Source organism: Bison bison, unplaced genomic scaffold (assembly GCF_000754665.1).
Source record: "Bison bison bison isolate TAMUID 2011002044 unplaced genomic scaffold, Bison_UMD1.0 scf7180017864145, whole genome shotgun sequence".
Lineage (NCBI taxonomy): Eukaryota > Metazoa > Chordata > Mammalia > Artiodactyla > Bovidae > Bison > Bison bison.
The window spans coordinates 7352442-7366007 of record NW_011494717.1 but is presented as its reverse complement, the minus strand read 5'-3'; the positions used below and the strand labels follow the sequence as shown (position 1 = coordinate 7366007).

The following is a 13566-nucleotide window of genomic DNA, read 5'->3' as shown; positions in this document are numbered from 1 at the left end:
GCCTGCAAGCCCGACCTCTCCGCCGAGACGCCGGTGTTCCCCGGCAACGGCGACGAGCAGCCGCTGACCGAGAACCCCCGGAAGTACGTCATGGGCCATTTCCGCTGGGACCGCTTCGGCCGTCGGAATGGTAGCAGCAGCAGCGGAGTTGGGGGCGCGGCCCAGAAGCGCGAGGAGGAAGTGGCGGTGGGCGAAGGCCCCGGGCCCCGCGGTGATGACGCCGAGACGGGTCCGCGCGAGGACAAGCGTTCTTACTCCATGGAACACTTCCGCTGGGGCAAGCCGGTGGGCAAGAAGCGGCGCCCGGTGAAGGTGTACCCCAACGGCGCCGAGGACGAGTCAGCCCAGGCCTTTCCCCTCGAATTCAAGAGGGAGCTGACCGGGGAGAGGCTCGAGCAGGCGCGCGGCCCCGAGGCCCAGGCTGAGAGCGCGGCCGCCCGGGCTGAGCTGGAGTATGGCCTGGTGGCGGAGGCGGAGGCTGAGGCGGCCGAGAAGAAGGACGCGGGGCCCTATAAGATGGAACACTTCCGCTGGGGCAGCCCGCCCAAGGACAAGCGCTACGGCGGGTTCATGACCTCCGAGAAGAGCCAAACGCCCCTTGTCACGCTGTTCAAAAACGCCATCATCAAGAACGCCCACAAGAAGGGCCAGTGAGGGCGCAGCGGGCAGGGGCCTCTCTCCGCGGAAAGTTGACCCCGAAGGCCTCTCTTCTGCCCTCCTGCCGCCTCGCAGCCTGGGTGAGGATTCGCCCAGGCAGTGATGGCGCCAGGTATCCCGACTCTTAAAGCTGTCTGTAGTTAAGAAATAAAACCTTTCAAGTTTCACGAACATTGACTGGGTGAATTAAAAACGCATTTCCATCAAGTAAAGGGCAGTACATATTGGAGGGGCAATAGTGGTTTCCATGTGACTACGTGTTGGTATGTTTAACAGGATATACCGAGAATCAAAGGAAAGGGTACTTCCTCCCCGCCCCTAGCAAATGGGTCTTCTAGAGGTCAAATAAGGTGATGGCTCAGTGTGCTGCATTTCCCACTCTCCATTGAGTGCGAAAAGACTGATCAGCCAGCTGATGATTCCTCCAAAAGACAGGATTCCTCTTATTACCCTGGTTCCCACCGAAGCCCAAGAGCCAGTGGGACACAGATGAGCCCCCACGGGAACTGGGAGGTGTCTGGGCTCCGAGGTAGGACGCTGTGGTTAATGCCTACGTGGATCTAGCAGTCTGTGAGAACTTAGGCAAGTCTCTGAACGTCTCCAAAGTTTAGTTCTCTCATTCCTTCCTATTATGAGTACTGTGTGAGGGTTAATGAGAAACTGGAGAGGTCATCTTTTCATCACTGAGAGGCTGAATGTGAGACCTGAGGGTTGGTATGGTTCAGATTTGACTGCTTTCCCAGGCTACCCTCAGATACTCTCAAACACAGGGTCTCACCCACATAGACATATACCCATGGAAACACATCTGTAGAAATATAGTATGCACAGATGCTTCTTCCAGCCTCTGGGGCTCAAGACTGAAGTCTGTCTTGACCTGCTTGTCATGCCCAAGCTCTCTCCTCCCTAGGTTGCCCAGCGTCAGCCTTCTCTTCATGCTCAGTGCTCTCACTCAGGCCTCAACTAGCCTAATAGCTTCCTAACCAACTGGTATCCTGGTCTCCAGTTGCTTTTTCCCCAATCCATTGTACAAATTCTTCATATTAATGTATATATACAAAATCTTGCTTTCTCCACAGTAGTTGGCTCAAGATACAATCACCCCACCCCCACTCTTCCATCAATTCCAAACAACTGGGCATGACACATACAAGAGCTCTTCTCTTGTATGAGTTTCACTCTCCTTACCAAACTCCACTTCCCTGGTTTTATCACTTCTTCCATCCTCCTCCATCCTCTGCCTGGAATTCTCCACCATTCCCCTCTATTTTGAATGTTACACTGTTTTCAACATGAATCCAGGCTCAAGTCCACTTCTACTGGGAAAGATGGGGTGTTTTGCAGCCAAGCCTGTTCATTTTCAGCGTTTCTGCAGTCAGCCCCTCTGCACTGGAGAGCGTGTCGTCCAGCTCGGATGGCAAGTTTCTTACTGCACACACATATTGTGCTCTTTTCTTTCAAGGAAACTAAGCTCCATGAGGGCAGAGGCCAGGGGTTGTGTTTCTTACGTCCCCAAGATGTTTCCACAAAGTTGGGGCCACTGGTTTGTAGTCACACGTTCACAGAGTGCGTACACAGAGATGCACGTCGCCATGTCAACTGCATCAATGGATGATACAGATCAAAACCAGCTGGGCAATATTTCTGTATGGCACTTCCATATTTACCTCCATATTTTGATATGGACATTCACAATTAAAACTGGAATGCACCTGGGAAGTCCTGATAAAAAGGGAACAAGAAAGCCAGACTCAAGATAAAGTCTCCCTCAATGTGGGTTCTATGAAATGGGGTTGTATCCTAGTCGCTGTAATGAAGCAATGTCCCAGGCCTTCCCATCTGAGGATGCTCCCATGCTGGGAATCGTGGGCCTCCTGTTTACATCTTGGTAGCATGCTTTCACTTACTCCCCTTCTGTTCAAGGCAAGTAAAGTAATGGTAGGTGGGGGTGGCTAAATGTCAGTGGTTAATGCTGGTGGTATTTTCAGATCCTGTTTGCATCTCAAAAAACCATTTACTTTAAAGAAATCAAACACACAACTGTGCAGTGACAACATTAACATTTATTTGAAAAGGTCACTGGGAATTCACAACTAATAGTCCTAAAGAATAATCTTGCTAGGAGTCCTTCTTCCTACATACCGAACGCCCCCCACCCCAATCCTCCTTCCCCTTCCTTCAAATTTGATTCAATGAGTTCAAAATACAGAAAACTTCCACAGGCACTAATTCTGCACTCACATATAAATACATCAGCAATTATATACAAACATTGTCAACTATGAACTACATTATACACACATGCACACGCATGGGCACACACACACTCATCCAGGTCATGAAGGTCTTAAGTGGACACAGACATGTTATAATGTAAGAGTAACGCTGCAGCATTTGTGGATTTACAGCTCTGCACTCCATACGCCAGAATCAACAGCCATGGAGGAAGAGCTCAAAAGGGGATGGTGTTGGGCTGGGGCCCCAAGGTCCCCTGAAGGAGAAAAGACTTGGTCAACCTGGTGGTGATAAAAGACAGAATGGAAAATAGACCACAGAGCCCTCTCATAGGCCTGTGTCCCCTTCCCCGCTCCCCCAGCTGGCAGGCCGCACCACCACCGTTCTTCTGCAGACTTCCATCCTAGGCCAGATTTGGGATAAAGGGCATTTTAACTAGAAGATTTCTAGGGTCATGAGATGAAGAAGTAACACGCTGCCCTAAGCCTTCTCCCCAGACATAAGGCAGATATCTTGTTTCACCACAAGCTGTCTTCCAGGGTCTGTGGGTCCAGAGAATTGGATGTGGCCTGCCTTGAGGAGCCTCCCTCCCTCTCTACCGTCAAACTTAATATTCAGTCTAACAGCTCAGGTCTAGTCTTTTCCCATCAGCCCCAACTGGCCAGCTGCCACTTCATGGTCATGAAAAGGAATTGGGAGAATTAGCCTCACTTCTCAATGAGACACTTTCTACCCAGGGACAATGGAATAGTATCTGGAAGGTTTCCTGACCCAGGGGCCCAAGGTGAAGCCAAGAGGTCTGGCCTTTTAGGCATCAAAGCAACTGCAAGGCTGTCCTGATCCTTAAGCCAGTTGAAACATACCCTTTGGGACTGAGAACACCAGGGCAAAGGGCAGCGCCTCCATGACCCCTGCACTTCAGGCACTGTAGATGGTCCCAGCCCTGCCATTTCACTGCTCATTCGTCTATACTGATGCTTGAGGTGGAGGGCTGGACAGAGGAGAATGTCTGAGGACTTTACTATTTCTTCTTCTGATCCACCCAGGCTCCTCCTCTGGGGAGGAGGTGTTCAGAAGTCAAGAAATCACTTATTTCTACTTTTCAGAAAGAGGAAAATGGGAACAGGCACAGGCCATGGTGGATCCCTTTGCAAGGAAAACCAGAAGGAGCCTCCAGGGTCACACTGGGGCTCTCCTCCCAGCTGCTTCTGACACACTCATGTGACTCAACCAAGTTCAGTGAACTTCCAAATCCCCAGTATATCTGTGCTACTGGGTTCTGTCAGTATTCGAGCCAATGGGCCCTACTCCTTGCCCATGAAGATGAGTCTTCAGTGGTTTGGGGGGGCAACTGGTTTGGATGGCTTTGTTAACTCAAAATCGTAACACAGAAGGGTAGCAAAGAGGGCTGGTCACTTGACACAGTGTCACTAGATCCCATAGGGTTTGGAAGGCAGGAAGAGTGATGCTAGGCTGAAGGCCTGGCTACCCACCATTCTCTGCTTGGCTTCTCTCCCTGGGCTTGGGAGGGCCAGGGGAGGGTGAAGGAGACTGCTTAATTTATCATTGAATTGTTTGAATTAATGTTCATCTTAAACTTTCTGATTCCGAGGCATCTTTGGCCAGAAGCCAGATTCTACAGCACGTCAGCAGGCAAGACAGTATTTCACTGAGTGTGACTAAATTGAAACTGAGAAGAGGGCCGCTCAAGATGCAGCCAGGTCTCCAAAAGCAGCACATCTCTGCTAGGCAGCGATGGCATAAAGAGAAAGCTGTTTCAGACAGGAAACAGCAGTGGAGTGTATGAAGACGGACATCCTGCACCTTTTCCTTCACTCTGTTCCCAGGGTGGGGATGAGGGAGAGACAGTAGACGGACCTGGAGGTCTCTGGTTCTGGGGCTGGTACTAGAAGGAGGCTCTAAGAATGACTCCCAAGTCCCAGAGCCAGGACCCCCAGGCGGGGCTCAGAGTACAGACGGCATGGGGTGGACCCCACAGTCAGAGAATCATGAAAGAGAAATAGGGCCTCATGTCAAAGCTGAGCAGGGGAAGAGCCAGTGAAGACATGATTGTGTTTCAAGATTTAGATTTTCTCCAACATGTCTTCCAAAGGTTACTTGTCTTCAGGTTTGTTTCTAGTTATTTTAATCTTGGTTTCTTAATGAAGAGATATTAAAGAGAGATCTCAGTCCATGCTTGTAAAGTTGGGTTGAGCATTAGCCAAAAGCCATATCGCAGAGCCAAAGGCCATGGTGGGAGCAGGGGCCAGCCCCCCTTGGCCCCAGAGTCGTGTAGACCCTCTGGAAGTTGCAGGCTTGCAGCACAGAGACAGCGATCAAGGCAGGAAACTACAGGAATGAGGGTCAGACAGCCCCCCTATCCAACAAGTTTACTGCACATGCAGTGAGAAAGTACCTAGGTTCAGAGTCTCCTGGTTTGGGCAAATACACCTCTCTGTTCTGATAACCAGGCTCTCACAGTGTACCTGTGCTGGGCCACACATAGGGGTGTGATCCGAGGGGGTCTCGAGAAGACTGCCCTCTCCTTAGCAGAAATGGCCTGCTTCTGACCCCACCCCATGCTGTCTAAAGCTGTCAAAAGGGGTTCCTTTGGGTCAAGAAATCTACTCACTCTCCCTCTTTTCAAAAGCAGTTTCTCCAGGGAGGAATCATTTGACCATTCTCCCCTTCCTATGAGTCATATCAGCTCAAAAGTTATAGGAGGGTAGACTGGAAAAGAAGCAAAGTGCTCCCCTGGGCCAGAGGGTGCTTCCCCAGGAAGAGGCCCAGGGGAGGTTCCGCCAGAGGTGGCTCACATTGGGATCTTCAGGAAGAAAGGCATCAAAGAGAGAGAATCAACTCGGGAGAACATCCCTCTGGACGAAGGAGGGGAGACGCTACAGAGGGGGACAGACTTGCCCACTTCTGCCTGCTGCTCCCCTACAGGAGGCCAGCAGTTGGGGAGCAGGAGCCCCCTCTATCAGCAGCTTCATCCTCTGCTGCCCCCCACCCCCGCCATGGGTTATCTACCCCAGCTCCTGTTATAAGGGCTCAATATTAACCAACGTTAGAAAGAACCAAGGAGAGGTGCAGGGTGAGCCAGGGAGTGGAAGAGACATTAAAGATTTGGAGGCCTTTGGTCCCTCAAATGGGGGAGGAGGAGGGGATGCTCTGGAGGAGACCAGTGCCCTGTTTTCCAGCTCCCACATGCCACTGCTTTGCAGGAGGAGCCGGCCTCGCTTCCTCCTTATCACATCTTCAGCTTCCTGTGTCTCCATCTAGTTTCCTCCTGGGGAAATGGGAACTGTGCTGCTCCCTGCCCAGGACCACCCTCTCACCTCACCCCCCCAAACTCCGCGTGAAAGCCATCAGTCACTACGTTAAGCACAGCTTCCTAGGACCTCAGCCTCTCTCTGGAGAACCTCCCCTCCGCCCCCTCACTTTTGGCCCCAGGCTGACACAGAGGAGACAAAGGGCACAGGTGGTATGCTTATTGGCCCCAGAGGGGCAGGTGGCCGGATCTCCCTCAGGGAAGACAAGGAGGAAGCAGGGAGGGGAGGGGCCCGTAGGAGATGAGGGGGCCCGGGGCTCCGCCTTGCTTCACTCGGGAGGTGCTGCTGTCCAAGGTGCTTATTCTCTGAGATCCCAGTTAGATTTCCATGTCATAGGGATGGGCGTGAAGGCAAGCTCCTCCCTCAGACCCTGCCCCTCGGAGAAGCTGTGTCTTGAATTCAGTATACGCAGAGATCGGGAAACTTCATCTCATAGACAGGGATCGAGTGGTTCTGAGGCTGGCCATAGGCTGCCGTGATGGTTCCTGATGGGCTTGGAGGGGGCCTGGGGCAGAAACACATGGAAGAGAAAGACATGAGGAAGGGGTCCAAGGGTCCCACCTTGTGCCACAGAGCAGCTGATTGATTTCTGTTTGAATAGGGACCAGAGATTTTGTCACTCTGTGGGTTCCAAGGTTTCAAGCTGTTCTAGAATCTTCAGCTTGAAGTCAAGCTTCATTGCTGGTTCTATAGTGACTGTTGCTTTAGAAAGTAAAAGTACTAGCTTGGGACACTAAGACCCCTGGCTCTTTTCCAGGGTTCACTGAGCTGTCTCTTTCTCCCTTCAGTCTCTGTTTCCTTACCTGGGGAGAGCTGGTAGCCGAGCCCTGGAGACAGAGGCTAGGGGCAGGGAGGGCTAAAGACAGGTGTGAAAGGAGGACTTGGGGGGAGGGGTACCTACAACTGGGCCACAGAGGTGGGCACGCCCTGCCCAGGGATGCCACTTACCGGATAGTGATTTCAAAGATCTGATTGAGTTTGCTCTGCAGCAGTGATGCCTAGAAACAAACAGAGAAGAAAGTGAACTGGGGGCTCCCCACACCTTGACTCCCAAGCCTACCGGTCCAGCATGCACTGTAGGTACGGGGCAGCTGCAATCTTAGGAAAGAAACTGCTGTGAGCTTGTTTCCAGTGCTTATCAGTGGACCTTAACAGTGAGTTCAGATCAGACAGAGGGGCCCAGCAAAGGCCTGCCGGGGACAGCACAGAGGCCAGGCAACCCCAGAAAGGACTTCAGCAGCAGTTCTGGAAGGGCCCTTAGCTCCTCCAGGTGAGGCAACAGGGCCTGTTGGGCAGAGTCTGGAGGTTTGGAGCTGGTTCCAGCTCTTTCCTTAACTCCCAAGGAGCAGCTGTGCAAAGCTGGTGTGTTAGGGAAGACACTCTCTCTGGTCCCCTCTGGCTCCAACTAAGCCCATAGACACAAAGAGTGAGACTGCACTCAACTCTGAGCTTACAAAATAGGCACCTCTTGAGATAGGACAAGAACTTAGTATAATATAGACCCAGAAAAATCTGTATTATACTTACTTATATTTGTATATACCATAATGCATATTACTATAACTATTAAAACATATGAGAGGTTTGAATATATGGATATATATTAGAAATACGTATATTAGAAAGTTACATGTATTTTTATGGGGAGGAAAATGTACAATAAAGTATGTTATCTGTAGACTTCAGATATTTACACTTATGTTTCATTGTTACTAAGACGGATCCTGGGTCTAACAAATCCTGGTCTATCATTGCCAAGAAATGTTTGCACTCCTCCCTTACCCAGAGACATCAGACTGTCCTTTTACTTGTCTGGTGCCCTCTCATTTAAATTTCTTTTCCATGGCCAGGCTGTTCCTTTCTACCCACCAGTGTCCCCCAGTTGGAAGTGGCCCAGTAGCTAATGCTGGCCTTCTTTCCTGTGCTACAGCCCCTCCTGTCATCACTCCATAATGTGACAGTCCTAATGGCAACCTCACAGAGTTATCATGAGAAGGAGATAAGCTGATCAATGGAAGATGCTCTGGTGAAGAGTGAGTGCTATTTATGTTCTTCCTCTGATGATGATTATTATTATAATCTGTTCAGTACAGGAGGCGCTGAGGTCAGGATTTCTCCCTTATATGAAAATTGTGACGTCTGAAGGGGTGTATGACTGATAGGCTTTTGGTTCGTGGGGAATCAATGCAGTGTTAGGCTCTAAACCCTAGTGTCTGGTGATCTCCTAGAAACTCAGTCCTGCCCTGGACACACATCCTGTGTCCAGTTGGTCCTGGGATGGGCCCTGTGCCACCTCACTTACCCGGGCCCCGCAGTGCGCTGCGATCTCCTCAAAGGGCGCCTTCTGGAACTTCTCCACCACCTGTCGCCGCCGTTCCCGCTCCTGCTCCTCAACGGCCACGCTGTCCACTGTGGCGGAGAGCCGGGTCAGCATGCGGGTCCTGCCTGCTGTTGCGGCCCCAGATGGCCACCAGCTTTCCCCTCTGCTGACGAGGGGCAGGGTGGCACGGAGGGTGCAGTGCCATCACTTGGCCCCAGGAAGGCTGGACCCTTTCCTGATTCTGCCCGAGTGCTCAGCCCCCTTCCCTAAGAGTCTGAGCACTAGTTAAGTAGACCCTTAATCGGGGCTAAAGCTCCATGTAGCTGCACTTGCTACGGGGACTTTTTCTCTCTCTCTCCTTTTTTTTTTGGTTTGTCCTATTCAGAATTTTATTTTTCAAAATGATGATTCACTTCCTCACTCACGTAAATGTATTGTACATTCCCCCTCCTTTGAGACTTTAAATAAAATGTTTCCATCTTTGTCAAGAGTTAACTGATATATAGCATGGTATAATTTTAAAGCACCAGACGTTATGATTTGATACAGATATGTATTGTGAAATTATTACTACAATAACATTAACTAACATATCTGCCACTGGGACTCTTAAACTAGGCTTCTGGAGCAGGAAGTATTTTAGGGGTAACATGAAAAGGGACATCAACAATGGAAAAGCCAGTGAAAAACCCCTGTGGCAGAGCAGTCTGAGGCCATTTAGTTTAAGGCTTCTATATATTCCTCGTGGCCTCAAAAATGAAAAAAGAGAGAGAGAGAAAGGTATGAAATATGTTCATTATGCCCAGCTTAAAAAGACAGAGCAGTGAAACATTCAGAAAGAATACCATGAATGATGAGAAAAATAAACATTTGTTATCAGCAGAAAAATTCTCTAATTCAGGATACTTCGCTATCCAATAATTCAGATGAGGTAATAATACTGCATTTTAAAATCCACTGCCATTATTAAATATTAATAGGATTTGGTCTTAATAGCTTTCATTGATCAACTTGCTCTTTTGTATCATACGCCACCAAAAAAATTCTCAAAGTATTTATACTTTGACATTAAAATTCCTTTTTCACCTGTCTGATTGGCCATAACCCTCAACCAGCTACTTTTAATGGCAACTGTCAGTAGAAGAAAGGTTCCTGGCATAGGACACTGACCCCTGTTAAGAGACAGGGACTTTTAATTGCAGCTTCGGTAGCTGTGAAGAGTTTAGAGGAAACTGCCAGCCTCTTCCCTGACATCCGTGTGAACCATGCTTGGGAGGGCAGCAGACAGGTCCAAGCACACCCACACACACCCCAGAACCCAGCCCCGCATGCCTCTCCCTGGGGGCCTCCCACTCACCAATGGCCTTCTTCAGTGTCTCGTAGGTGATCTCCTCGGCAGGCACTCGCTGGGGGAGAAGGGACAGAAGTGCACAGAACGCTCAGGAAGGTGGAGGGGGGGAGGAAGGAGGCAGTGAAGGTAGCCCCTTCACTTCTCAGAAGACTGTCCCAACGGGCAGAAACTCCCTTAGGACACCCGCATTCTTACCAGGGTCTCTGGAAGCTCTGTGCCTCTGAGCAGGCACAGACCTGCTAACTAAAGGGGAGCAGTGAGCGATGGAGGCTAGTTCCTCAAGAGCCACAAGTCTTACCTGAAAGAACTCACTGTCCCTTCCCTCTCCCCTCCCTCCTCCCAGAGGGTCTGCTTGTCCCCTGGGAAGAAAACTGTAATTCAAACAAGTCTTCAGAAAAACGTCACAGAAAATATTCGATACAAGAGAAAGCGGTTAGCAAATATAATCTCATATGAAAATTTCAAAAACTGACTAACATTTTTGTTCCCTTGTGGCTCAGCTGGTAAAGAATCATCTGCAATGCAGGAGACCTGGGTTCAATTCCTGGATTGGGAAGATGCCCTGGAGTAGGGAAAGGCTACCCACGCCAGTATTCTGGCCTGGAGAATTCCATGGACTGTATAGTCCACGGGGTCGCAAAGTCGGACACGACTGAGTGACTTTCACAACGACATATGTGTAGGATTCTCGGCGAGTCACTCAATTGCAACTGCAAAATATGTTATCATAGAGAGCAATCGTTTTACTTTGAAGACTCATTCACTCTGAAGGTTTATTCTTTGTATGTACATTCATCCATCCGTTCACCCATCCATCCACTGTCAGTGCTGACCAACATCAGGTGGTGACAGGGAACCATGCGGTAGTGGGAGAGAAAATGAAGACAGACCACAGGGTAAGGGCGGGCAGAGAGAAGCTGACGGAGGAGGAGGAGCACAGGCTGGTACTGAAGACAGGGAGATCATGACTGTGGGGGTGGACAGGAAGGGTGACTGCAACAGGGGATTCCATACTAGCGAAGACATGGAGATGCGTGAGGTAGCATGGGGGAGACTGCATCTAGACCAGCCAGACGGGAGGGGAGACGAAACGGCCAGGCACTCCTGACTCCAAATGGCTCTGGATGCCAGGCACTGGGTTGGGAATTTGACCAAACCAGCATCTGTTGATCACCTCCTATGAGCCTGGTATTTGAGGGTTACAGAAAGTCACTGAGGGACTCTGGAGGCATGGGGAAGGGGCATGGTGGGCTGGCTTGTAGACCTGGCTTGTGGCCCCCCTCCTCCATCAGCTTCTCTCTACCTGTCCTTACCCAGTGATCGGTCTGCCTTTACTCTCTCACTACCGCATGGTTCCCTACCACCTCACCTGTGAATATCTGATGTTGGTCAGTACTGGCAGCGGATGGATGGGTGGATGGAGAGACAAAGAATAAACCTTCAGAGTGAATGAGTCTTCAGAGTAAAAATGGAAAAGGAAGTGGAAAAGCATGGCAGAGGGTGGGGGCCCCCACACCCCTGCTCTAGCTACTTAGCCATCTCTGGACTGAGCTGACTCTCAAAGAGGGGGAGGAACCCGTGTCAATGACAAGGAGGCCAGCAGGGAGCAGGTGGCTGTGTACCCAGGGGAGCATTTCTCTTCCTTCTGCTGATTTACTTTATTTATCCATTTCTAAGGGTCTATTGACTCTCAGGAAGGAAGAATTATAACTACGGAGGGGACAGCAGCCAACTACACTGTGGTCCTAACATGTGTGAGGCTTCCCGCCCTGCAGAACCGGAAGGGCCTTGGAGGACACCTGGCTCAACCTCATTCCGCTTCTTCAATTAGCCTGAGTCAGAGCTTGCTTCCTTCCAGGGGAAGCTTCCAGACAAGCCTCGAAAAGCCCAGTCCTGGAGGTCTGCCCTGGTAACTGAGGAGTTGAAGGAATGGCTGAGGGCATGGTTGGGGGAGGCTTGATCTTGACCCCATTGATTTGTCTTTGCCCCAAGCCCACTGGGGAGAGGCTGGGTGTCCAAGCTGCCCTCCATGGCTCTGCCAGGCTGTTCGTGCTGAAGGACCCTGTGCATCTTCTGGTCCCAATTCCATCCAGATGTGTGTCCTCCTCACTTCTTGCTAAGTTCCCTCATCTCTATTAATTCCCTTAATTGGCAGTGAAGTGTGAGAGCCACTCAGTCGTGTCCAATTCTTTGTCGCCCCATGATTATACAGTCCATGGAATTCTCCAGGCCAGAATACTGGAGTGGGTAACCTTTCCCTTCTCCAGGAGGTCTTCCCAACTCAGGGATTGAACCCAGGTCTCCTGCATTGCAGGTGGATTCTTTACCAGCTGAGCCACAGGGGAGCCCTTAATTGACAGTCGCCATTAAGAGCATCTGTACTGTGGGGAGGGGATAAATTGGGAGATTGGAACTGACATATACACACCACTATATATGAAATAGAAAATAGTGTAGCATGGGAACTACACTCAATTCTCTGTAAAGGCCTGTATGGGAAAAGAATCTAAAAAAGAGTGGATGTATGCATATGCACAACTGATTAACTTTGCTGTACAGCAGAAACAAATACAACATTGTAAATCAACTACACCCCAACAAAAAAACTATAAGAAAAACAAGTATACTGTGTCCTGCAGCTTCTGCTCCCTTGAGAGGCCTTTCTCCCTCCTCTCTGCTCTGCCCCTGTTTCTTTCTCATTTGAGGGAATAAATTTGGTATTTCCACTATGACTCCTTATTCTTTCTTACTTGTGGGTACATCTGCTTTATTTTATGAGGCAGAAGTAATAATGGCAGAAGAGATACATGTTAATTTAAACAGAAATTAGATATTCACAGCCCTTAAGAGATGATAGAAGAAAGAGCGATCTTTAAGCTACACCTTTCTCTTCAAAAGCACTTTTCTTGACATATCTGGAAGAGACATTGTGAAAGCTATTTTTGCCTTCATCCTCTCTGTGAGGCCTTCCAATTTCCAACACAAATCAGGTTCACCTCCATCGTGAATGGGGGATGACAACCAGCAAACCTTTCAAGACTGGTTTTTAGAACGTCCTAATGGGAGTGTATGGAGGTTCAATTACTTTTTCCAGATGGATGGAAATGTCTAGGACATATAGGATGAGAGTCAGAAAGAAAACAGGGCTTACCTGAGAAATTTACCTTCCCTTAAATACGTAGTGCAGTTAAGGGTGCCTGAATCATGGAGTGTCTGACCACCTGCCAAAGAGGCAGAACCGGTCCCCTCCCCCAGGGATGCTGAGCTTCTCCAGGACAGCAGATCAAGAAGGAGATCCTCACCTCCTCCTTCTCTGGGCTGTTCCTCGATTCCACCTCCACCTGCAGGGAAATGGTCTCTCCAATGCTCTTCCTCTTGGATAAGCGATCCTCATCTGGGAAAAGAGAAGCCTGGAAGCTAGAGTCCCCCAGCCCTGGAGAGGGAGCCAGAAGCACGCCTCCAGCACCATCTCCCACCTTGCCGCCCTCCTCCAACCCCTCCTGGCTTGGCCGGGTCCTTGGAGGGCTCAAAGGGATTTATACCCTGGGGGCTACAGCTGGAGTTTATAGAGGGCTGCGAGACTTCTCTGCCCCTCTTAGGTTGGTGAGTTTTGCTCTTTAGGGCTAAGATTTTGCAATCATTGATGAGCACAAAGAAGCTGCTTATGACCA

At 49.9% G+C, this 13566-nt stretch overlaps 2 protein-coding genes across 4 annotated transcripts in view; one reads left to right on the top strand and one right to left on the bottom strand.

The window, feature by feature from the left end:
* Positions 1-6: 6 nt before the first annotated feature.
* On the top strand, positions 7-828 carry POMC (proopiomelanocortin). Its single transcript, XM_010840572.1, has one exon. It carries the CDS (start codon positions 91-93, stop codon positions 652-654), a length of 564 nt encoding a protein of 187 aa, XP_010838874.1. The 5' UTR covers positions 7-90; the 3' UTR covers positions 655-828.
* A 1870-nt stretch (positions 829-2698) lies between these two features.
* EFR3B (EFR3 homolog B (S. cerevisiae)) overlaps positions 2699-13566 on the bottom strand; it is a 98437-nt gene continuing 87569 nt past the window's right edge. For all 3 annotated transcript variants that reach the window (XM_010840569.1, XM_010840570.1, XM_010840571.1), the window contains 5 exons: positions 13198-13289; positions 9902-9950; positions 8527-8633; positions 7173-7222; positions 2699-6729 (listed from right to left, as the gene is read on the bottom strand). In XM_010840569.1, the coding sequence (XP_010838871.1) occupies positions 6624-6729; positions 7173-7222; positions 8527-8633; positions 9902-9950; positions 13198-13289 (404 nt within the window). In that variant the 3' untranslated portion in view covers positions 2699-6623. The remainder of the gene's footprint in view (positions 6730-7172; positions 7223-8526; positions 8634-9901; positions 9951-13197; positions 13290-13566) is intronic.